The 23,429-nt window shown below is 41.2% G+C and overlaps 1 protein-coding gene across 1 annotated transcript in view; it reads left to right on the top strand.

The window, feature by feature from the left end:
- Window positions 1–23,429, top strand: part of ANKH (ANKH inorganic pyrophosphate transport regulator) — a 97,869-nt gene that overhangs the window by 39,375 nt on the left and 35,065 nt on the right. The window contains exon 2 of the mRNA XM_063400269.1: window positions 16,961–17,177. Within this exon, the coding sequence (XP_063256339.1) occupies window positions 16,961–17,177 (217 nt within the window). The remainder of the gene's footprint in view (window positions 1–16,960; window positions 17,178–23,429) is intronic.

Genomic DNA, 23,429 nt, shown 5'->3' with positions numbered 1-23,429 from the left:
CTACGGCATGACGGAATGCTGGCACTGAAACAACCAACAAATGTGTGACAATAACATCGGGTTACTTAGGAGCAGGAGGTTTTAGTATTTTGGTCAAGGTCCACTGTAGGCTTGCTTTGCAGTTTATTAGTTTGCTGTAGGCAGACAACCCAGCCTGAAATCAGAAAGTTGGAAAGGCCCTGGGCAAGGGCTTCCAGGGTCACAGGGACAGTGGGTCAATCAGCAGCCTCTGCACAGCCCCTCACTGTAGCTGTGGCACTTCGGCTTGCTTCCCATTTTGCACAGTCATACAGCACAAAACCTTTTTGAACTCATGGGTTCTTTAAGGTACTTCAAGTTTTCCCAGTCTCTAGAGAAGAACAGTAGTCCTAGTCTGAACCAGTATTTTAAAAATTAAATAAACAAGCAGATAAAGAAATGTAATTTATACAATTCTTTCATCATAGCACAATGTAAACTGTGAAATACTGCAAATAAACATTGCCCTGGAATATAAACTTGCATGGAAGGTTGCTGCAGATTTGTGCCCTCAAATATCCAACATGGGACAGAAAGCAAAGAATATTACTTGACTGAAACAGCTGTAAGAGAAACATGTCCAAATTGTACGAAACAAGACTTGTGACTTCTGTCATGACCATAGGTAGCAGGGCTGAGGGTTGTTAGCACCCTTTAAAAGATACTACTTTTGGAATAGTAAAAGCAATATTAAGTTCAACAAAGCCAAGTTTAGTTGTACCACTTCATGTAGAACTGTACCATTCCTTCTTTCTTGCTCGTATAGTGTCACTTGTTTAAGTTTGTGAAGGTGGACAAAATAAGAGGAGGAGTCTTGACAGTCACTACATCCTTCCATGTCTTCTGGTAATACACCTGGAAGAGCAGAAGCACTCAAAAGAAAGCTATTCTTCAAGGACAAAGCACTTTCTGATTTGCACTGATTTCAGAGTCTACTGGATCAGGTCATACCAGTTGCATATAATAAACTTTAAATACATCTACTTACAATCCTGAAACATGAGTTTGGAATAAGCTTATATTACCACAGAACTGGTTGAAGCCCCATCTTAAAAGGGCCTGTGGCTCTTATAAAATTCTAACTAAAAAAAATACAATGGCCTTTTTCAGAGGCTTTTCTCTTTATTTTGTACTTTATAGCCCTTTTTTCTTTCCCAGAGATGTTGGCAGCTGTTCCGATGCTGGCTGCAAGAGTCTTCTCCAGTGCAGGCAGCAGGGACGGGCCTGGCTGAGCAACTGCCCCATTGCTTCCCTTTCCCAAGAAATAAATGCTGACTGCTGCAGTGAGCCTGCGCCCTCAGCTCCACTGCCAGTTCCAATTAAAGGCTGTCCCTCCACCAGGTCTCTGGCTGGGGGGGTTGTCTGTCTGTCTGTCTGTCTGTCACTGGAGTGCCTCGGGCAGGGCTGGGAGCTGGCCTAGGCTGTGTTTGCACTGCGAGTCCCGTGACACAAGCACGAGGAGCGTGCCGCTCCGTCCTGCCGTGGCCGGCTGGGGCTTAGTGGAAAGTGTTGGCTTTTACTGCTGTTGACAGTACATCCATAGTGCTGTAAATCTTTGTCCAGAGTCTGAGAGCCAGGGGGGAACACAGCTGTGCTAGCCCAAATGGGGGCTCAAGAGTTGATCCCCAAATTGGGGGTGAAATAAATGCCGTGACCAAAAGAGTTTCAAACTATTCTTCTTTGTCGCATGTTGTTTGGGTTTCAAGATAAGCTGCAACAGAGCTTCAAAATAGAATTGCCTTTTAATTTTACAACGCCTATAATTCAAGGCTCTTTGGTTATAAATCCCAGCAGTTTCAAGGAGGAAAGGCTTAATCTGCTAGATACCACTGTGACAAGCATCTGCTTCCTCAAAGGCATCTTTATTAAAATGAATCAAGATAGTCTTGTGGGGGAAAGACATCACGAAAGCTCAGTAATAGAAAGAAATACCTTAGTTTCCCTTAAGTCTTCTGACCAACAGCAGCAGATGTGTTACAGACTGGAAAAAAAAATTAGTATTTGAGTATGTCATTGAATGGGCTGGTCTTTTAGTCAAAGTTTGCTCAAAGGTATGTCATATAGCTAACAAAAGAAATAAAATTCTTCATCCAGATTTGAACTGTATTTGTTGAAGAGGTTGTTGAGTTACAGAGTTATTGTGTCTCAGTTCCTATAAAATAAGGTTTTTGGCACTCTTGCCTGGAGTTGAGAAATCAGTCACACTGTTGCTTAAATTTGTAGTGATGGCAACAGTTCCAGTGTAACCTCAACAAGGATTTTCTCCAATATCAAACACTTCCAGAAGAAAGTTGAAACATAAAGTTCAGGTCTTCAAAAAAAGAGAACATAGTAGTAGTAAGGGAGCTGCCTCATAGACAGTGAAATATGCACAAAGAGATACAATAATTGCCTCTACTTCTAAGTTTATGAAAATACAGTCCTTATGTTTAAGGCAATTTGGTCTTATGGCAGGGTGGGAGGCAATTTGCTGGGCTTTTAAAGTCAGTTTAGCTACCTGTGATGAGACCCAACATGTGAGGACAACTGGAGCCTGCCCCATGCTTGAGAGCTGCCAGGGATGCATCCAAGGATGGAAAAGGCAAGAGAAGGAAAATGTACTGGTCTAAAGCATCTGACAGCGGGCAGCAGTGAGATGCTGTTTTCTGTGATGCCATTTACTGCTCTTTATAAAGTGCATGATGACCTAAAAAAGGCTGAAGTTGCTGGTAGATCACCCCACAGGGACAAATCTGCTGGGGTTTGTAAGTTACCCACCAGCAACAGGCAGAGACATACATGTTCCTGGGGACTGGACCCCAGAGCTCACTGGGGTTAAGAGTCCTGCACTACGTTGTCATCACGGTAGAGTCACCAATTTCAGAGTATTCACTGCCTGCAGTAAATCTGGGGTGATCTAAGAGAAAGGCTCTTTTTTGGATCATCTGACCCCCAAGTTAGACTATCCAAGAGAGGTGTCATGACACCTGCATTCACTTTACTCTTGTCACAGTCATGGTTTTGACTCTTTGGACCAAAGAGTTCCAAATAGAGAGTTTAGAAAATCGGTATGCTGTGCAGCATCACTGAAGTCTGTAAATACCTGGCATAGAAAACTATGCTTTTACAGTTGTAGTAGGCTGGTTTTGAAGATCCACCTCTATAGGATCACAATTGCCAAATGACAGTCCTTTGGAAGATCATCCCACAATACTTCTACAGCTCTTAAACTGCAGTTCCTAAGCTAGACCATTTCTTGAATTCCAGCAGACTATAACCTCGTTTAAGCTCCAGTTATAAATTTTCCTTTGGGACCTGTGACTCGTATGAGCAAGTTTCTTCTAGGCTGCTCAGAACAAACATAATAGATTATCAGCAAAAACATGACCAAAGGGAGTAGCAATTAAAACCATCATGTGGCATTATCTCAAAAGAAATTTTCATTTTCTTTGCAAGTGTACATTCCAGTTTTTGTTGCAAGACAGAACCAGCATTGACTGCTTCAAAATATCTCAGACGCTTGCTCCCACTACGACTCTGCAAGGTGTGTTTCAGAACCTTATTTCCCTGATGTCAGAAAGAATTTATTTGTCAAGATCAGCATGGACTAATTTGCTACTGACCTGCACCTGCAGATTTGGTAGTCTTAGTGCCTTCCTGGCACTTAGGTCCCAGAAATGCTCCACTGATATGGCTGTGCATATCCTAATTTCAATTGTTCTACCATGCAAGTAGAAAAGTGAAGTCCTCTTGGGATCGCTCTGTGCTATTGGCTTCATTCACGTGTCTGTAGTGTTTGAATTCTGGTATTACACACCATCCCTACAAGAGCTTCAGCATTCTATTTACCCCTAGGGTGTATGCCACTGCAGTGCAAGTTGGTGGCCTTAGCATCATCACATTTTAGAAGCTGTTTTGGGAGCACTTCATGCTTTTGCCCAACTTCCCTGCAGGCCTTGACTAAGCAAGCCCAACAGCCGTATTTTGTCCTTTGGTATTCAAGATTCAGCAAAGGATAAATTGTAACCTGTTTTTCTTGTAGACAGAGAAATGTAATGAAGTATTCACTCAGGTTACAGGCTGTGCTATGCTATCAAAGCAAGGCAGCTCCATTTTTCAACTCCCATAATGGCAGTAGTGTGACACTTAGCTCTCTCTCCCTGCCTAAGAATCTTGGCAGGATGCCCATCCAAAGCCAATTTTGTATTTTGCATTGGAGCAACTCAGAGATAAATTATAGCTGTTCTGAATTAATGTTTTACATCCTCTGTACTTTCCTGCTCATCAGCAAGAGGACAAAAAAGCCTCACGTATGGAGAAGATAGAAAAGAGATTACATCTGTTTTGACTTTGTGGAAATAGAGGGATAAATGACTCAGAAAGCAAGACAAGGCTGGTCTGGGGGCCAGGGGCACTGTAATGGGAGGCTGGTCTCCTGATGATACCTCAGCACAATGTGGAGTAGTGCTGTGAAAACATGGTAGATAGTCTATCTTCACTGCATTTCTTACCGCTTTTGAAATCCCTCAGTAAAGACACCCATTATTTAAAACCAGTGACTCAGACAGAGAACCTATTAGGCAAAATTACCTGTTGCACCATGGTGTACCAGGATCGGGTTCACTTAAGCTTTGAGAATCCCTTAGTATTTTTCCTAAACTTAAAAAGTCAGACTCTTGTGCCTTTATAAAACAAATAAAAATGGGTTCATAAATTTTACCTGTGCAATTCAAGTTGAGGAGTTAAAGGGAGTAGGGTGGTAGAAAAATGTTCATTGCAATGAAAAGAATTGCTTTTAGCAAGAAGGGATCACTGCATCAGGAATACAAGAATGACAAAGGATGTCAGTAGATAGCTTTAAGCTTGGAGTTAAGTTTGGTGGCTAAGAGAGCATTGAGTTTGTCAGGGGTGTCGTGGTGAATATTCTGCTGCTAAAGGAGTCTGTAGAAATGGTGTTAGCAAAACCCAATTTAAGAGTTATTGTGGCAACATTAGCAGTTCCTCAGTGGAGGAAGCCATCCGTAGTAGGCCTGGCCACCTCTTTAGCTGGAAGATGTTTTTTAATTATTTTTTTTTAAATTTGTGTTTTGTCAACCCAGGGGTAGATACTTTTGGAATCAGCAAGCATCAAACTATAACATGTATTTGGCATGATCAGGAGCACTCACAAATTGACTTGTGAACTACACTGATTAAGACTCACCCCTGCTGGACACATAGAAATCAAAGTCACAAGACTTGCTACAGCTCCATGGGTACTTGCAAGGCTCTCTTTGTGGAGAAGACTGCCTAGGTACTGCTTAAGGAATTCTGAGGAGAAGCACTAGCCAGGGATTTGCTGAAGGTATTAGGGGATTAATTATTGCCAGGCATTTAAAGATCACTCCAGTGGACCCCTGTCTCTGCAGTCTGAGTGTCCCAGTATATTCAGAAAGAATGCTTTTGTGACTCCCTCTATAAACTTACATGTTACCAAGAGGTACAGAGGAAAAGTTTGAAGCACTAATACATTTTCCACGTCTCCCCTTTTTCATTACTCCCAATCCAGTAAGGAGAGAGCATATCTAGCTTGATTGCATTTCAAATGAACTGGTATTTCACCTTATTTCCATTGTCACAGAAAGCCATTTATGATAAGAGCAGCAATTTGGCTCCCAGCTGCCATGAGATAACATAAGCATCAGTAATCAGGTTCTCCCATAGCATCCCACTCTTCTAGGTCAGAAGGGTATTTTCAACCTTGCTTGTGTAGAAATATTACTGTGCTTCCCCATGTGAAAGACAAGGTGTTTCCAAAAGAGCACATCATTTCTGGAGAAACTTCTTTGTTGCTTGTGCTCCATATAGCCACCGTCTGGAAAAACCCATGTGCAGTAATTTCATTGTGGGTTGACTTGTTGACTTTGTGTCATTGGATACTGAAAGAACCAGCTGAGCTATTTTTAAAAGGAAATGTTAGCCAGTCCTGTCAACAACACCTGCAGGAGCCGGGCAAGGAGTCCAAGGTTCTCAAAACTTAGGCTGAGGACAGACAAGGCTAGATTTTCTGAGGGAAAATTTTACTTTGGGGAAAGACTACCTCTTCTCCTTTCTGTCTTCTTCCACCCCACGTCTTTACCTGCTGCTTTCCATTTATTTTAAACAGGTACATTAGGTTAAATTCTAGAGCCAGAATTACTAGTTTAGTGAGACTGTCACTTTCTGCAGATACTGAAGTATTGGAAAGTTCTGTAAGAACTGGAAATACTTTAAAGTGTGTTTTGCACTAGCTTTAGAGAAATGAAACCACAGCCGCTATCCACAATTTGTTTTCAAGTCCACTGAGTAACTTTAATCTCGTCCTAATAAAGCTGCTACAAAGTAATAGAATGAAAGAGGAAAAAAAAGACAGATACAAATGAAAGGTTTTCCTACTGCTGTTACAGACTTTATTTATGATGGGTGTTTCCAGCAGGGGAAACACCAAGTTTGTATTTAGGCTACTGATCTGGGTGCCCTCTATTTGTCTCTCCTAAGCAATTAAGACATGAGCTCTTCTGGCAGCTCTACCCTTGCAGTCACAGGCACTCACACCTAACAAACTCAGCTTTGTGTAGCCCAAACTGTGCTCTGCCCAGCCGACAGCGTGCTGGAGGGAGCAGCTGCTTAATGACAGCCCTTAACCAGCCATGCTCCCTTGCTCCCGACACAACAGCTGAGGAAAATATCAGACCTCAAATACGTTCTGCTCGGCTGAAGATGAGCAAAGCCCTGGAACATAAGTGACGAGTCCATGCTGAGCCACATGGGCAGATAAATGTGTCAGGAGTAAGCTAATGGACAGAAGATAATTGCATGGTGCACTAAGTATAGGTGAAGGTGGGGCTGTGCTACGTGTTTGGGGACAGCTGGTCAAGCTACAGCTTCTAAAGTCAGGCACAGAAGCCTTGTTTGATGGTTATGAGTATTTTTTGTAATTGCAGTAGCCTTAACATGTATTTAATAGATTGTTCAGCGTTTTTTGACATAGTGCAGTACTTAGGCTTCTTCCTAAGCCCAGTCATTGCACAAGTCAAGAATTTTATGCATTTGCTCAGCAGGCTTCTTACCTCTCCTGTCTGCAGTGAGAGAGAGAACATTTACTCATGCTGAATGAACAAAACTTGCAGACTTGCTTTGGTTTGCTTTAGCCTTTCATCATGTGCAAGAAATGTTCATTAAATAGCAGAAACTCAGTTGCTTTACATATTTTGCCTAGCTCCACTGACAGAGGAGTTGCAGTTTGTGAGGTACACTTACCTTGGTCTGCTGCTGGCTACTGATGAATTTGAACCACATTAGGGGAGGGAAGGAGCAAAGAGCAGATAACAAAAGATAGCTCCCCCTAATTCTCACAGTTTTGACTTCTGAGCAACAAATTTGTTCGTCTTCACACAAAACCCCCAAAAATGTGTTTGCATGACTATACTCCAGTGAAGCAACCCATCTCTCCCAGCTGACTACCAGTTCTGGCAAAATCAGTAATTTGAAACAACAGCAGCAGTAGGCTAATCTCTAGAGCAGCCATGAATTGGTAGGATAGTACATGTGGTGATAATAAAAGGTTTTGCTGTAGTATTGATGGCCTTGAATATGGTTGTTGGCTTTCACACAGTTTGCTGGGTGTAATTATTACATCCCTTAAAATCCATGCAGAAAGGGAAATGAGAGGATATGTCAATTATTTGTCATCCACGTAGGAGGATATGGGCTCTGAATCATTATTAAAGAATAGAAAGTGTAAAGAAATAAGAGAAATTAAACAAAAGTAACTTCTACTGATCTTGCCTCTAGGGTCCTTTCCAAAAGAGGCAAAATTGGAGAATCAATCACCTGACCATTCCTGAGAGAAAGAATTTGTGGTAGGGTACTGCAGCTTCAGTCTGTGGAAAGAGAAATACTTTGCTCTTTGCTTTGAGCAAATACAAAGTGTGTAGTGTTTTTGTCTCCTGGTTCCTTAAGGACTTGAACCTGTGTGGTCTCTGCTGTGTGTTGATGCTTGACCTTCCCTGCTCTAAGCTTGATGGCCAGCAGCACACAGCACAGCTGAAACAGAGGCAAGATTTCTGTGCAGTTAAAATATCTTAACAAGTTTTACTGAATTTGTGCAATTTTTAGGTGCTTGTCCAAGTTTTTGTCTTTAATTAATCAAAAATTAAAGGCATTTTTGATAGCTTCTGTCCAATTTTAGAAATTTTCACCAAAAGCTTTAAGCATCAGGATTTTTATAGCTTGAAAAATTTAAGGAAAATGTTTTTAAAAATTTACAAAGCCAAGGACAAACCTCATTCATTTCCCATAATTCTTCAGCTGGCAAAAGTACTTTTGCAGATATGTAGAAGTGTTTGCTTGGATTATTTTTTTCCCTTTTTGAATATTTTTTTAAGTGGAAGAAGTGGATTTACACTACATACAGGCTCTTGTAATTGTGAATGGCAGGTGACCTTTTCTGAAAAAACATGAGAAGACCATTAACAAAGCTGCTTATGTGAAAACATGTGAAAGCAGAGGCCTGGCTTCCTATGCAAGGCATGAACGCAGAAATACAAAGGAACCAAACACAACATCTAAATTACTGAAAAATACTGAACAGGAGGGGTGAAAATTAGAAGACAAATGGAGCTAAATAATTTCTTGCAATGCAATAAAAACATAGGTGAGTTAATGTGGACGACAAAATCTTTGGTGAAAATGAGGAGAAGTGGTAGTGAATGATGAAACAAAAGATTTTTCAGGAAAAGAAAGGAACATATGGGAAGTGGAGTTAGGCTGATGCTAGCAAGCTTTGATGGGCAAGGGAGGCAGATGTGGATCTTCAGATGCCAGTTTTGGTGACGTGTTACAGTTCAGGCTGAGTGGCCTGAGGTGGTTGCCTGGGGAAGGTGTGGGGTCTCCACAAGATCTCCCAGCCTGGGGCAGCGCTCTAAGCTGGCCCCCAGGGCCCCCTCCAACCTGAACCTGTCCATGCACTTTGGAGCCTAGCGAGGTGTAATAATGGAGGAAGTGGCACTCTCCATTTCACTATGAGAGAGCCATGACCAGCATTTCAGCAAAGACCGAGTTAGTGCTGATAGAAAGGCAGTATGCCAGAGCTGTGAGAGTCTGACAGGCACAGGACCTGTGTTGATTAGATTTGCCGCATGCATACGAACACGTCTTATAACAATCCTCGCAGAGATTTAATTTATAAACATGAGAAAAAGTGATTTTATGAAATGTGCAACTGATAGTATATCAGCTTACTTTTTACTTCGGGGGATATAATTTGCAGAAGAGAACAGAGCCTATTTCTTTGGGAAATTAAAAACGAAAGAAGGAGCACTGCTGTAGATACTGTATCACTTATGATTAAGGCAAATATTCTTTGTGTGTAGATACATGTGATATGCATTTGTATCCTCCCCAGTGTTTTCTAGCACTTAAAAGTAATCAAAATGGAATTTGGTGAAGAAATGATAGCTATTCCACTGGGCATTCTGAAGAGACAGGGAACCAACCTTCTCCTAGTTTTCTGTCTCAATTTATGTCTCTATTTTATTTGTCTGTACTCCTAGACTTAGAAACAGAAAGAGCTTTTGAGAGGAGAATGAGTCTTTGGCATGAAGAAGATCTGAAGACAAATAACCTCAGTCCAGAGTTTGCCATGTTTATGCAACATAATCCCAAATGCTTCTCACCTTTGCGGATTAGCTCCAGGGAAACCTGAATGAAAAGCTTGCACACTGCTTTGGGAACAAAGCATTTCCTTGCACGTTTCCCTTTGAAGACATTTTGGACAATTGGTTAACATCAGTCAGAGGATTCCAGGAAAGTCACAATGCAGAGACTATCTCTGATGCTGCTTTTGTCCTGTATCCCTAGAAGCACTGCTTGCTTAAAAAGGGCCAGGAGAAGTTAAAGCTTATGGTCTCACCTCAGGAATTATGTTTCTCTGCAGACATTAGTGGAAATGGCAGTGATTTAGGTCTCCCTCATGCTGGTGTCAGGCATCCCTGTTCCACACAAGGATGTGTGTCCTGAAGGGCTTCCCACAGTCATGGCTCATAGCTCTCTTGGCTTTGGGATCAATGTTCTCCACATCCCACAGGGAGGCAACCATCTGCAGCAGCTGATTCACCTCTCCAGGATTGCTCCCTGTCATAAATATTCTGGAACTTTGTCAAATGTAATTTGAAATGAGCCATTTTTTGGCTTCACTGAGTCTGGTTTCTTTCCTGTGGTCCCGCACCACGATCATCTGTGGTTTGTGTGTTATTCTCTGCCTCATTGTGCTGTAACCTGTTGTTCATGAATCTACACCCAGGCAGTAGGTGCCCTAGGGCAGTGTGCCATAGCTGCTCCTCCAGCTCCCAGACATGTCCTCTTCTGCCTTAATTGTTGCAGTGGGAAGGATTTCCCATTTTCACTGAGGTGACTGTTGCCACTGCTGCTCTAGTTATTTCTGCACCTCCTGGCTGTGCCTGTTTAAAGGTGCAGTTCACTGATGCATCCCAGGTCAAGTGAAGCTGCAAGTGCTCTAGAACTATGTTATTTTGGATTTAGGGTATTTGTTTAAACTTCTTTCGGGTTCACAGCCGGGACATTTGATAGCGAGTGGCTAGTGTCAACAAGTAAAACTGAGATCCTGATCATGGTCACAGAATAACAGGCATTTCTGTTAGAGTAAGAACCTTGCAAAAATGTTCGTTCTTGCTTTCCTTTGCTGCTCAGGAAGGTGAATGGGGGAAAAGCTGCAACCAATGGCATTCTAGTTTCCATTGCAACCCATGGCATTCCAGTTTTCATGGCTTGTTTGTTGTTTCACAGATTACATGACCTTTCTTCTTCTAGGCCATATTCTCATTACTTAAGCAGACAGAATAAATTGGATTGATTTTTTTTTTGTAGACTAACTTTTTTTAAGGACAAAATGTGACAGTTGTCCTTCATTGTGAATTGAAAAGCAGCAAGCAACAGAAGAATTTCATCTCTCATTTTCTGAGATTAGGTCAGTCCTAATGCTCTTCCTCTGGACATCCTCTCCAGAGACAGGCCCCCATAGACAAGAATGTCAAGGTGTTCTTCTCTCAGGACAGGTATTTCGTCTTCCTTCAGGTGGGGTTCAGAGCTCTGGTCTCTTGCTGAGGACTGGGATCGTTTCTCTGGGTTGAACAATGTCTGCACTTGGAGCACTGTGGAGGGGGGTGACTGGCTGTTCTCTCACAGCCAGCTTTAGTAATGGAGCAGGGGAAAGTGGAGTGTTTCAATAGCGGGCTAATAAGAAGTGACCTCAGGTGGCATTTCAGACATCTGACACATGAGCTCCCCAAAATTAGAGATGCCAAATAGGGTAAAAGTGTTGCAGAATAAAACACCAGCTGCCCCCCAAAAGACCCAAAAGAATAAACACTCTTCAGTGATAATTTTCAAGATACAAGGTCTGACTCCCTCTACCCTTGCAGGGCTCTCTTCATACAGTATGTTTGGGCAATCTTCTTGACCCCGAATAGCTGTGTGTGTGTTATTTTCCCCCAGTTTTCTCTCACTTCTATACCTGTGTCCATGGAGGTCTTACGCAGACCTATGTCAGAGCACTACCTGTTTATCTCAGATTGCCCATGGGGGCTCCTGGATTTATGAGAAACCAGTAGCAGAGATGCAGCTGCACTAGTGCTCAGGTAGCACCTACACAGTGATCCAATTATGCCATGCTCTCAGAGCATCAGATCTGTCAGGTGTCTGGCCTGGCAGCACAGTTCCTGCAGTGGTGACAGCGGGAGGCAGAACAGCCAGAGCCAGCTGGTACATTTGATGCTGAAGATTTCAATGTGACAGGATTTAGTAAATGAGAACTCAGCCAAGAGTCATCAGGAGAGAGATTATTGACACAGGAGATAGACTGTCCCCTACATCAGCTTGCTCAAAGCACTGGCTGCTTTGGTTCTCTTCCGTTTTCTTAGGGAATCCCAGGTAGGAAGAAAGATATATGCAGGAAAGGGTAACACATTACAAATGTTTGCTGAACCAAACATACATTTGGCCAAGATACTGCCAAATTGAGCAGGTTTTTGATGTCACCTCTAGGTAGATAACTAGCCTGAACAGACTTGAAAACATCTCAGGCAGAAAAGCCATAGGAACATGCCAGCTTCCAGTATGTCACATTCTGCTTTTCTGGGATAAGCAAAATTGACCATTGATAAAAAACTACATTTCTTAGATTTTACATCCTCCTGTTTAAAAAAATGCACTGGGGTCAAGTACTGACTGCACAGTCAGTATTTAACTTCAAATGAAGTAGAAGTGTTGCATAGTTAGCAGCAGACTAGTGAAATATAGGTAGTATGTAGGTAATAATCAGTTTTAAAAGCAGAAGAAAACTTGTACAGTAGGTGTTGCATTCTTAGAGGATTTTAATTTTTTTTACTATACCTCTAAAACTAAAATACAAAGTAAAATATGAGTCATCCAGTAGTCTCTAGGAGAGGAGGATCATGTGAGCAATGGTCAAACTATCGAGCCAGCTTAAGAGACAGCCTTTGAATTTTTGGCAACAGAGGTGTGTAGCCCTAGATTGGAACAAAACCTTTTCTGCCAACGTTAGTGAATAGTGCTAAAAGTTCATGCAAAATAGGACAAGTTAGACCTTTGACATTTTTCTCACAACTGCTGCTTTTCAAATCACTGCCTTTGCATGCAGACGTTTGTTATTCGTTCATCCATTATGCATGTCCTAGAAATTTGAGAGGTCTCATATGTTCCTTCTAAGAAGCTAAAGCCAGCTGTAGTACCCAATTGTAAAGACATGGTTACTGGCTTGCAATGTAGTTAAGTGTATTTGGTATTCCTCTGACTTGAATCTTTTGAATGGGAATTTTAAAATGCTAGTCCTCTCTGATTTTTGTGAACATTAAAGACAGCATACAATTATTCATAAAAAAAAAAAGGTTCATGGGGTTGTTAGAAAGTTCTCTAGTAAAGATTTCATCTTTCTAGTGGTAACAAGAAGACATTGCATAGAAGTAACTGTGTATCTTGGTGCCTGCCTTTTTGAGAAGTATTTTAGGAATATGACTTACTTCAGCTGTAGGTAGGACCCCTGTCCATGATAGACACCAGTCCATGTGTCTACCAGACTGTGCTCTGCCTGGAAATGTTCTGTGAGGTTTTTTCTGTTATTTCTAGAAGGGTCAGAAAAATCTATGGCTTTGTTTTAATCACATTTGATGAATTGCACTTTACTGTGACATTTTCACCTACTACTGTATTGGATTAGGGCTTCATTAAGAATTCAGCTGAAGGAGATGTCACCAACAGTCTGCCAGCATCTGGATTGCCTAGTTATCCCATCAAATATAGGGTGAATAAGCTGGTTCAAAGTAGGATGACACCTGAAATGTGTATGATCAAGCTAAATGCTGTGTTAAATATTGTCATTTGTATTCTTGCTACCTAGTTCTGTGTGACTTCACTGACAAGCTACACAAATCTTTGTAGAGGTAGGCTTTCTTGTGATAGAGATTCTACTGATGAACTTTCCTTATTGATTTCCGTTCACACAAAAAGTGTTCAAAATAGAGCCAGATTAGAAAATGGAGGCCTTGACCTGGTTTATATTGCCTTCCATTATGACAGATTTAATTGGAAATCTAACAGGAAATTAGACTGGAAGATTGCCAACTGCATGGCTGGCATGCCATGAAAGATCAAGTGTCTGTGCCTTTCATACTGCACACCAAAGCAGCTTTATCAGTTATCTGGGATTTTTTGTGAATTTTAGGATATCAAATATGACACCAACAGCTTTAGCAGGAAAAATACTTGGAAGTACGTAGAGTAGGAAAGCTATCTAAAACAAGTTTAGTAAAAACTAAAGCTGGTTCTCATACGGAATTTGAAAATTGGGGATGAGGGATTTTATATTGTCATCTTAAAGTGAAAAAGGGAAAGGCTATAGAAGTTAAACCATCCCTAAACACAGCCCTATTGACTGTTCATTTCCCAAGGATCTTTCCAAAGAAGCATTTAGAAGGATTGCTTTTGCAGGGCTATCCTCTAGAGTATTTCATCATGTCAGCCACACGTTCCACAGGAGTAAAAATTAATGGCAACCTACCTCTTACAAAAATCCCTTTTGGATTTTGCCAGCTTACCTTACCTGGTATACAGGGTGTCTCCAGGGAAGATTACTCAGAAGTTATCTACTTGGCTGTCATTTGTTCATTCAAAAGAGATCAGTAAATCCAGAGAGGGAGAGAAAGAGGAGTGCTCAAGTCTTCCTGTCTGTCCTACTTAGATGGAAAAACTTAGTTACCCTGGGGCCAGAGTCATATGGAGCTGTTTGCACTGGCATGAGGTCTGTGCTAGGCAAAGATTTCTCTCTCTGCAGAGGGATCAGAGTGCCATGCCTTTTGAAAAAAAAGTTATTTCTTAAAGCCATATTTATCCCATGACCTTGTCAGCAGTGGATTACCATCCTCCACAGACTCTGGTATTCTGTAGTTGTACAAAGCAGGAAGAAAGCACTTGTGCTTGTGAAACTGCTGGAAATAATTCAGCTGTTTATATGTGATGAGAAGATTTTTAACTAGCCTGCCTGATATTGGTTAGCTGTTTCTCTTTAAAGTGAAGCTGCCAGAAATATTTCATTCTTGACAGAAGAAAAAAGAGGGGAAGAGCCATGACCAAGGAACCTTTTATTTGGCATAATGTAAGGCTATTTGTCTATTACTGGCAACAGCAATTGGGAGATTCGGCATCTTTTTAACAAGTTTAAATTAGAAGTTTGTAACTCTGCATACACCTTGAAACTGATTATTTCACCATCACAAGCATCATCACAAAAGATAACTACACCTGACTATTAATTTCAGAGGCCACAGTTTTTCACTAATTGTTTGAATATAGTTTTGTGCAGAAACTAGTGCTTTTGGCATCAGCAGATTTAATATGCTTTGAGCTGATATCAATGCAATACATGGAATTATCTATATCCCAGGAAAAGTTACACATAGCAGCTGCAGGTATTCCATATCTAACACATGGTGTTTTCAGGAAAGAACGAACTGGAGCAAGACAGTTGAAAACATTTGGAGCCTAAGGCATTCAGGTCAGAGCACATTAAAAGAGAGAGATCTGGCAGATGTCAAAGGTGGAGAAGTTGGTATTTTCTACAGCTTTTTGCTATGTTGACAGTACAGCTTTAGTTTCAAAGATTAAGAATGTCTTATAGAAAGAGTAGAAAATAACAGTAGAGAAAATGCTTATTTCTACTTCAGGGATGCAGGTTCTTTTCAAGTCAATAGGAGTTGCTTGCCTGTGTGCTCTTTGGAAGGGAAAATAAAGTCAAATAACTGCAACAAAAAGCTTATGCTTACATTTGAAATGGAAGGACTTTACCACAATTATCTAATTGTGGGATTGCATTTTATGGAAATGGTTTGCTCTGGCTCACCCTTGGAAAATGTATGGTTTATCCCAAGTCTGTATCCTCCCTGCAGTATCCTGTATCTGTAACCTCATTGGCTGGAGACTGTTACCGCGCCCCTTTGAACCTCTGTGATAAGAATGCTAAGGCAGAAGGCTCTGCCCTCTTGCCCCTCTACCCCTGGAGGCGTCCGGACGCTCCCTTTCCCTCTCCTCCCTTCCCCCTCCCCCCTCCCCTTCCCCTCTCCCTCAGTGAATAAACCCTCACCTCATCAGCATCCCACCGGCATCTGAGTCTCCTTGCCTGCCAGCGCGGGAACACCATGACCCCAAAAGACCCCGGGGGTCTCCGGGGGGCACTCCCCAGGGACCCCCCATAAATTTAAACAACAACATCTAATGATACTCTAGCTGGTTTGTTCATTCAGATAAAGTGGTATTAGGACTGTACAAGTGTGAATGAGGTTTGGGTGGTGGCTTGGAGAGATGTTCCTGGTTGGCCTCATTGCCACGGCCCTGTCAACACACATCAGCTGTAACCCATAGGAACTAAATACTTCTTAAAACAAATCATATTTCATCCTTCATGCTTTTTGAATCTAATATTGTTTTAACAGTTTTCTGGGTGTACCAGATGATTGATGCTGTCACACTGCGGATAAAATTCATCATTCTGTCATTTTTAGTCAATACTTTAGAAGCATTTTGGTTCAAGCTGGAATCTGAAGGAATATTACACATCTTTTTCACAGCTCACCTTAGTTATAAAAAATAATCCATCTAATTCTCAGTGATTAATTGGCAAACATTTCCTAAACACAGACCTAGAATAAATTAGTAAGTTAGTTGTACCTAAATATGTCTTGAATGAGAAGTGCTGTAGGTCTTTTTAAATTTCCTGCAAGAGGGTATAAATGAATATGGTATTGGATACAAATTTGTATATACACAAATATGAATATGTCAACTACATGAAAGGAGATTGGTTATGTTTAATCACATGCATATTTGGCCTCATTTCATAGTGAAAGTCATAGACTAATATCAGCTAGTCACAACAGTTACATGAAGTGCTGTGAAAAGCTTGTTACACAGAAAACGTTTTCCTCAACTTTGAGCGTGTATCAGAGCTTTTGCCTGTAAAGATGACCTGCAAGGACTATGCTCTGTTGAAATCATGGCTGAAACATCAGAGCAGTATTTCAGTGGTTTTGCATTATCCATGACTATTAGCAGGACATAAAATTACTTTAAAGAGGAAAGAGACTGATTTTTGGTATGGCAGAAGTTCCATTATATACTTCAGAAATAGATACCTTATCTTCAAGTCTACTTGACTTGAATTTAGTCTATATTAAATTATCTCACCTGTGTCACTGGTCACAAGTTACTGCTGCTGAATGCAGAGAAATAAAGCCCAGCTTGGGGTGAAAACAATGACAGCTGGACTTGCTTGTTCCTTCAGAAACCAGGTGCAGGAGATTGTGTTTGGCACCCTTCCACATGCGCTACATCATTTTCTCTTTCTGTGTTTCAACAGGCCTTGAACAGGGGCATCGCTGCTGTCAAGGAGGATGCTGTGGAAATGTTGGCCAGCTATGGGCTGGCATACTCCCTGATGAAGTTCTTCACGGGTCCCATGAGTGACTTCAAAAATGTGGGTCTGGTGTTTGTGAACAGCAAGAGAGACAGGACCAAAGCAGTTTTGTGCATGGTTGTGGCTGGCGCTGTAGCTGCTGTATTTCATACCTTAATAGGTAAGGTCACTTCATGTCTAGTTAATACGACTTTTAATTTGCTTCCCTCACCCATTCCTCAAACTGCTTGAGCTGTAGGCTTAATATTTCATTTGTAAGAACAACAGGAGATGCAGAAGACATGAGCTCTCTTGGGCTGATATCGTGCCCATCCACAAAATTTTTATTACTTTTCAAACAGGTTATTAAGGAGCAGATTCCAGGCTCTCCTGCCTGGAAACAAAACATGCTACTGATTTCTTTCAGTCAGATGTGTGAGCAAAACTTCAACAAGGTTGACAGGTTGCCTGAAGCTGATAGCTCAGAGTTACTCTTAGGTAGTGATGATCAGCTAGCAGTATCTGCTGGTTGGTTTGGCAGGACTTCAAGGTGTGCTTGGTAGGGCTTTTTGTCAGTTCTTGGTGGCATCGTTGGTGTACTCCCTCTGTACCTATTCTTTTACTACTTATCTCACAGTACAAAACTCTCAGCAGGCAGGTGCCAGCATCCTCATTAAAATATCAGGTAGTACTCTCTACTGCTGCTAGGCATCATCCACTTCTGTTGAATATTTAATCTGTGAGGAAGACGTTGGTTAGAGCAATTTATACCAAACTGAGACCAACTCCCTGAGTGTACTCTGAAACAAAGAAAATACACAAGCAGACACAAACTGAACATTAAAAAAAAGGCTGCCACAGGATTTGCCAGTTTTTAAGAGCCTAGAAAAATGGGATATCAATATCAAGCATCAGCCACAGCAGAAAAAGCCATTTAACTTGGAAGACTTTTAATTTCATCCTCTCCAAGAACTCTACGAGATTCTCTACACCTTCTGGCTCATTCTACAGAGCTGAAACCTCTGGACCATGGCAAAGAGGAATGGGAGATTCTGGAGGAAGAAGCAGAGAGTGCACTGCAGGTAAAATCCTAAAAAGCTGAGTTGTAAGGGGTGGGAGGGAGGAGGTAATGGGACAGAGATAGAGAATGTGTTGGTTGACAGGCAGTGGTTTTAGATTGGATCACCACCAGTAGGGTGTCATTGCATCTCAGAAAAATGGGAAATGCAAGTGTAATGGCAGTATCCTGAATTGCTGTGAAATCTCAGCATCTAAGGGGCCTCAAAGGGAGGCCATTCTTTATCAGGCTTAGTATCTTAAGAGCAACCTGTGCTGCAGTGAATTGAATAGACTAGACTAGACTAGACTAGACTAGAATAGAATAGAATAGAATAGAACAGAACAGGACTATTTCAGTTCCTGCCTGAGTAGATATAAGATCTATCTGGTAAATACAAAAGCCCCCAACTCTTACCCTTTAGCACTCTGCCAGCTATGTTCACCAGCTCTATGTGCCTCCCAAGCACCACAGTTTGTTTTGGCCGTCATATCTCTTATTCCACCACTGGTATGCGAACCCTGTGCTGTTTAGCTTTGCTCTGTGTTACACTCATAAAAAATGCTTACAGTAATGGCTCACTAGCCAGGGCAACTGTGTGCCAGGGATAAGATGCTGCTAATTTTATAAGCTAATTTTATATGAATCCATGCATTCAAGTTCATTTAATTCACTGATTTCAGCTGGTCACTTCTTAAACATATTTACATTTTAGGGTGTTTTATTGAGTCAGTGTTATAAGTTTTGGCCCATTTGTACATTTGGCTCTTATATTTCTTTGCTTGCAATGTTTTTTCAGTCCCCAGAGCTGCTCTTCTAGTTGCTCACTTGCTTTTCTGCCAGTGCTGGTCAAAGGTTTTGCCTTTGCCAGCTGGATAAAAAGTTATTTTCTAGCCATACAGTATTTTATTTTAAGCTAGGATAGATTTTAAGAAAGTTTTAAGTATAAATATCAGATTTCCAGGTGAAAGGCATAACTGGATTTTCCATGTGGGACTTCTTATTGAAAGGAGGTGTTTGGAACAATGGTTGGAAAACCTGTCAGCTAAGTTTCTTGCCTTTTTCTGGAAGCAGAGCCCTGCTGAGTTCAGAACCTCTGAAATGCACTCTGCAGATACTGGGAAAAAAAGGAGGCTGTGCTTACCAAGCTTTAAAGTCCTGAATTAAAGACTTTTTGTGGTGACAGACTGCAAAATATTTTTTGGTATTTTAACTTGTCTATGCCTGAAAATATGCAAAGGCCACAGCAGAGACTGGCAGAGCGCCTGAGGGAATGGAGTTAGTCAGATTCTAGCACCAATTGCCTGGGTGGTGTTGCCAAATTTTATGTTCCAAGTTTCCTTTGAACCTGTTTCAAGTCCTGATTATTTTGCTCTGACCCACAGATACACAGCCTGCCTAGCAGGAAGAAGAGAAGCAGTCCAGTGACAGGCAGCCTCCTAGGACCTGCAAGTACTCCCCAGCAGCTGCAAGCCTATCACAGGCTATCTGCAAGAGAAATACAGGTCACTGATGCTTGGTGACTGAAAAAAAGAAACAAATAACACTTAGGGGAGTGAATTTTTTCAACATGCCATAAATATAGGGCTAAGGAAGATGACATGTCTATCTGCCATGGACTGTCAAAGCCCAGGAAGAAACAGAAAACAAAAAGCCCAATGAAATAAGGAGCACCAAAAGTCTAAAGAAAGAAAACAAGTGGTAGTAGAAACACAGTGACCACAATGAATCACCACATTTCCAACTGTGATAGAGACTATTTGCAGTCTACACACACAGCTCCTCACAAACAGCAGCCTCTACTCATGGAAAATATCAAACCAGACTGTTTCACCCACCTGACTCATGCTCCATTGCTTCAGCACCTGCTCCCCACCTCTGCTTCCCCACAGGGGCTCGCACAACCCTCTGTGCCCGTGACTGGCTGAGCTAAACTACTTGAACTCACAGCTGCAAGCTCTGGGTTCTCAGTCATCACCACCCACGTCCTTGTGAAGGTCTGCAAAGTCCTCAGCATCAGCTCCTGTCACTCCCCTGTACAGGCAGCAGTAACAACTGAGAACCTCGTTGGCCAAAGGGATTCAAACTCATGTTCTCATCCCACTTCCAACGCTGCTGTAAGCCTTGTCAGTACAGTATTCCTGGACTGGCTGTTTCAGGTGTGATCTGGAAATAAGATACAGTATTCTGCCTTCCTTCCTTGGGCTACTTCGAGGGCAGCTACTGCCACCAGTTAGTTTCCTGGTGGGAAGTTCGCTATGGAGCCAGGGTCTAAATTGTCTTGTTGTTTCAGAGATTGGCTTTTGGTGGCTGTAAAAGAAGGGATTCAAGATGCTAAGCCTGTCTCTGCACATTTTTGACATCTTACTAAATTGCCAGCTTGACAGAGGAGAAAAGTCATTTGTATAACATGATAACATAATGCATTTCTTGGTGTTGCTGGTAAGCCCTCCATACTAAGTGAGTCTTTTAACATCAGTGTCATGAAGAGTATGCACATTTTCTTTGGCAATAAAACAACATTGTTCAACTTCTCACTAGTTTACTGAGAAATAGTATTCTGAAAAAGTTTATTTCCTTTTGAATAATTCTCAGTAGTGCTAGAAATGACAAGGCAGCAATTACTTTGAGGAAACATCCTCATTGCTTTCTATTATACCTGATTAAAAACTTCATGATGGATCATTGCCATCACCGGGAGAAAAAGAATGGAACTTTAGTAACCAGTCAACTTAAGTGTAGTTTAACTTTTGCAGTAATCTATAGCAGATTGGATGGCCAAGACATGTGAGTGATTTGTTTCGTGCCCATTTATTACTGTCAGGCTGCACAGGGGAAATCTTCAGCAGCTCCTGGCAATTCTGCTGATACTTTTGAACTTCCCACATGCATGATCACTGCATGTATATTAAAATTCTCTATAGGAAGTGAGACATAGCTGTAATCCCACCAATTCCAGTATAACACTACTGGAATTTTCCAGAGACTAGAAGTTACAGAGTGGGTTATGACAAGCTGAGTGGTTTTTTTTAGTCAGTCTTGTTCTGACAAGACCACTGTACTGGAGACTAAACATTTTGCTCTGGAAAAAAGGGACAGCACAGGGACACAAATCAGAATATAATCTGGGCTTGCTGCTTTCCTCCTCCCCCCCTCTCTAAATAAAAATGAAATGTTATTCATTAAAAATTTGTCCTACTTCAGCATGGTCATTGCTAAAGCAGTAACATGCTTCCCTGGCTGCCCCAACCCTTTTCCACAATGGGCAGTTTCTTTTCAACAAGGTACTCTGGACAAAGGAAGAAAGCCTATGACCAAAGCAGTTTTGGATAGCAGTGACTGTGTTTCAGTTAAAACAGGATAATTTTGAGACTTATGAAATGTTGGCTTATATGAAGATATTTCAGGTCCTAAAAGTCATTTGTAGATTTGCGAAAATCAACTAATGCAATTTTGGAACTAGACTCGAGCACAGAAAAATATGATTGCAGTAATCAGTCTTCACTGAGATGTTCCTACGCTGTTTTGGTTTTCTTTAATTCATGTATTGCTATAAGCAAAGAAAAAAAAATCACACCACCTTAAACACTCATCTGAGCTTTCACATGGGGAAAACAGAGGTTTTCTCTTCTGTTTTAAATTCAAGCTAACCAAAGACATAAAGAAATCTATATACCCTGTGGCATCTCCAAATGAAGTTTTGCTATTGTTCTTTCACATTGGTATTTTCCTATCTGCCCAAATCACTTAGCTGAACAGATTCGCTCAGTGCATTAAGCATGGAGCTAATACCACCAAGGCTGGGGGTTTGGTCCCTGTGCTTCTGTTCACTTAAGAGTTGGACTTTTTGGTCCTTGTGTATCTGTTTCAACTCAGAATATTCTGTGATTGAGAAAGTGATGAGCATCAGTTTTGGCCATGTGAACCATCTTTCCGACAAGCAGCAGGATAGATGTGTTACTTCTCAAGTCTCCAAGTTCATATATAAAACTGGCAGCAAAGTACGTAAATGGAATGTGTCTAGAAAGAACACACTTTATCCCCAAATCAGGTTTTGGGTTTTTTCTTCCAATAAAGCTATTTTTGACATATGTAGCTCCATGTCTGGAAGTAAATGGGGTCACTTCTGAGAATTTTTTCTTTATGATTTAAGTATGACAGGCTCAGTAGCAGTCAGCTCCAAAATGACAACAGTACAGCTATTTGTCTGAGACTACTGGTAGCATTAAGAGTGGGTTGTTTTAAGGGTGTCTGAAGTTTGTGTGGTAATAATTCTCTTGCTAGAGAAATTGGTGTAGGGACCAGGAGATCCAATTAGGTGTACAGTTTTCAGTGTCATTTCTTGACCTTCTGGGTCTTAAAACTCAACTGCAAAAACCAAAACCAAGAATTCCTGCTTAACTTCTGGTTAGCAAATCTGATCCTTAGACATAGCAAAACAAATGAGGTATTAGAGAAGAGCAAACAGGCAGCTTGTCTTGGACTTGGACTTCTCTGTTTTAGTTGAAATGATGCAAGAAGTGGGAAGCACCAGCTGCTTTAGATTCATGTAATACTCTGTGGCTCTGTTGTCTGTGTTATTAATTTTGTACCATTCTTCATAATAAGTTTGTAAGGTTGGCCAAGGTTAAGTTCTAACTGCATCAGCAATTGCTTGATTCACAGCTCAGTGACACGTGCCTGTATTTTTGTTAGTGAATCTCAGCTTGCTGAGTCCTTCTTTGTGAGGATGGAAACATTCATGGACATCAACAGAAGTGATTGTGTTCTTTCACTGACATATAAAATAGTTGACTATTTTGAAAATAATGTTTTAAGCTTAACCATTATGAATTTAAAACCAAAATCACATTAAAAAGTGCAATTAAACTTTTTTTTGATGGGGAGAGAAAAAAAATCTTTGAAGCTTACAGAGTTCAGTGCTGATAGCCCTAGAAATTTTAAAAATAATGTGCTATAAATTGCAATAGTATACGTGCCTTGAGAGTGCCCTGCCAATAAACTACAACCTTTTTCTTAGAAGTGAGAGTAGTTCAGCCTCTGACCCTCTGATTCTGTGATTTTTTCTATGATAGTAAACTTTAGGTAGAAAACAAACCGCAATGGCCTTTTGAGTCAAAAAAGTTACTTATTACTCACATTCTAAACACTTTAAAAGTCTCATTTGAAGCAGATGGAGAGCAGGGAAGGGTGACTTCTGCAGCGTGCTGTGCTTCTAGCACTGCACTGCTGGAAGTGGCCCCTCCACAGAGGCAGGTTCCTCAGCACGTGGACTACAATTTGCAGTCCCTGTGTGGAGGATAAGGTGGTGTGTTTCCTGCATTGATTTTTAAGTTTTTGTACAGAGGTGTAAAGCACACTCAATGGAACATAAGA

This window comes from Prinia subflava, chromosome 1, assembly GCF_021018805.1.
Source record: "Prinia subflava isolate CZ2003 ecotype Zambia chromosome 1, Cam_Psub_1.2, whole genome shotgun sequence".
Lineage (NCBI taxonomy): Eukaryota > Metazoa > Chordata > Aves > Passeriformes > Cisticolidae > Prinia > Prinia subflava.
Note: the sequence above shows the minus strand (reverse complement) of the source record. Positions and strands in the feature narration are given on the sequence as shown.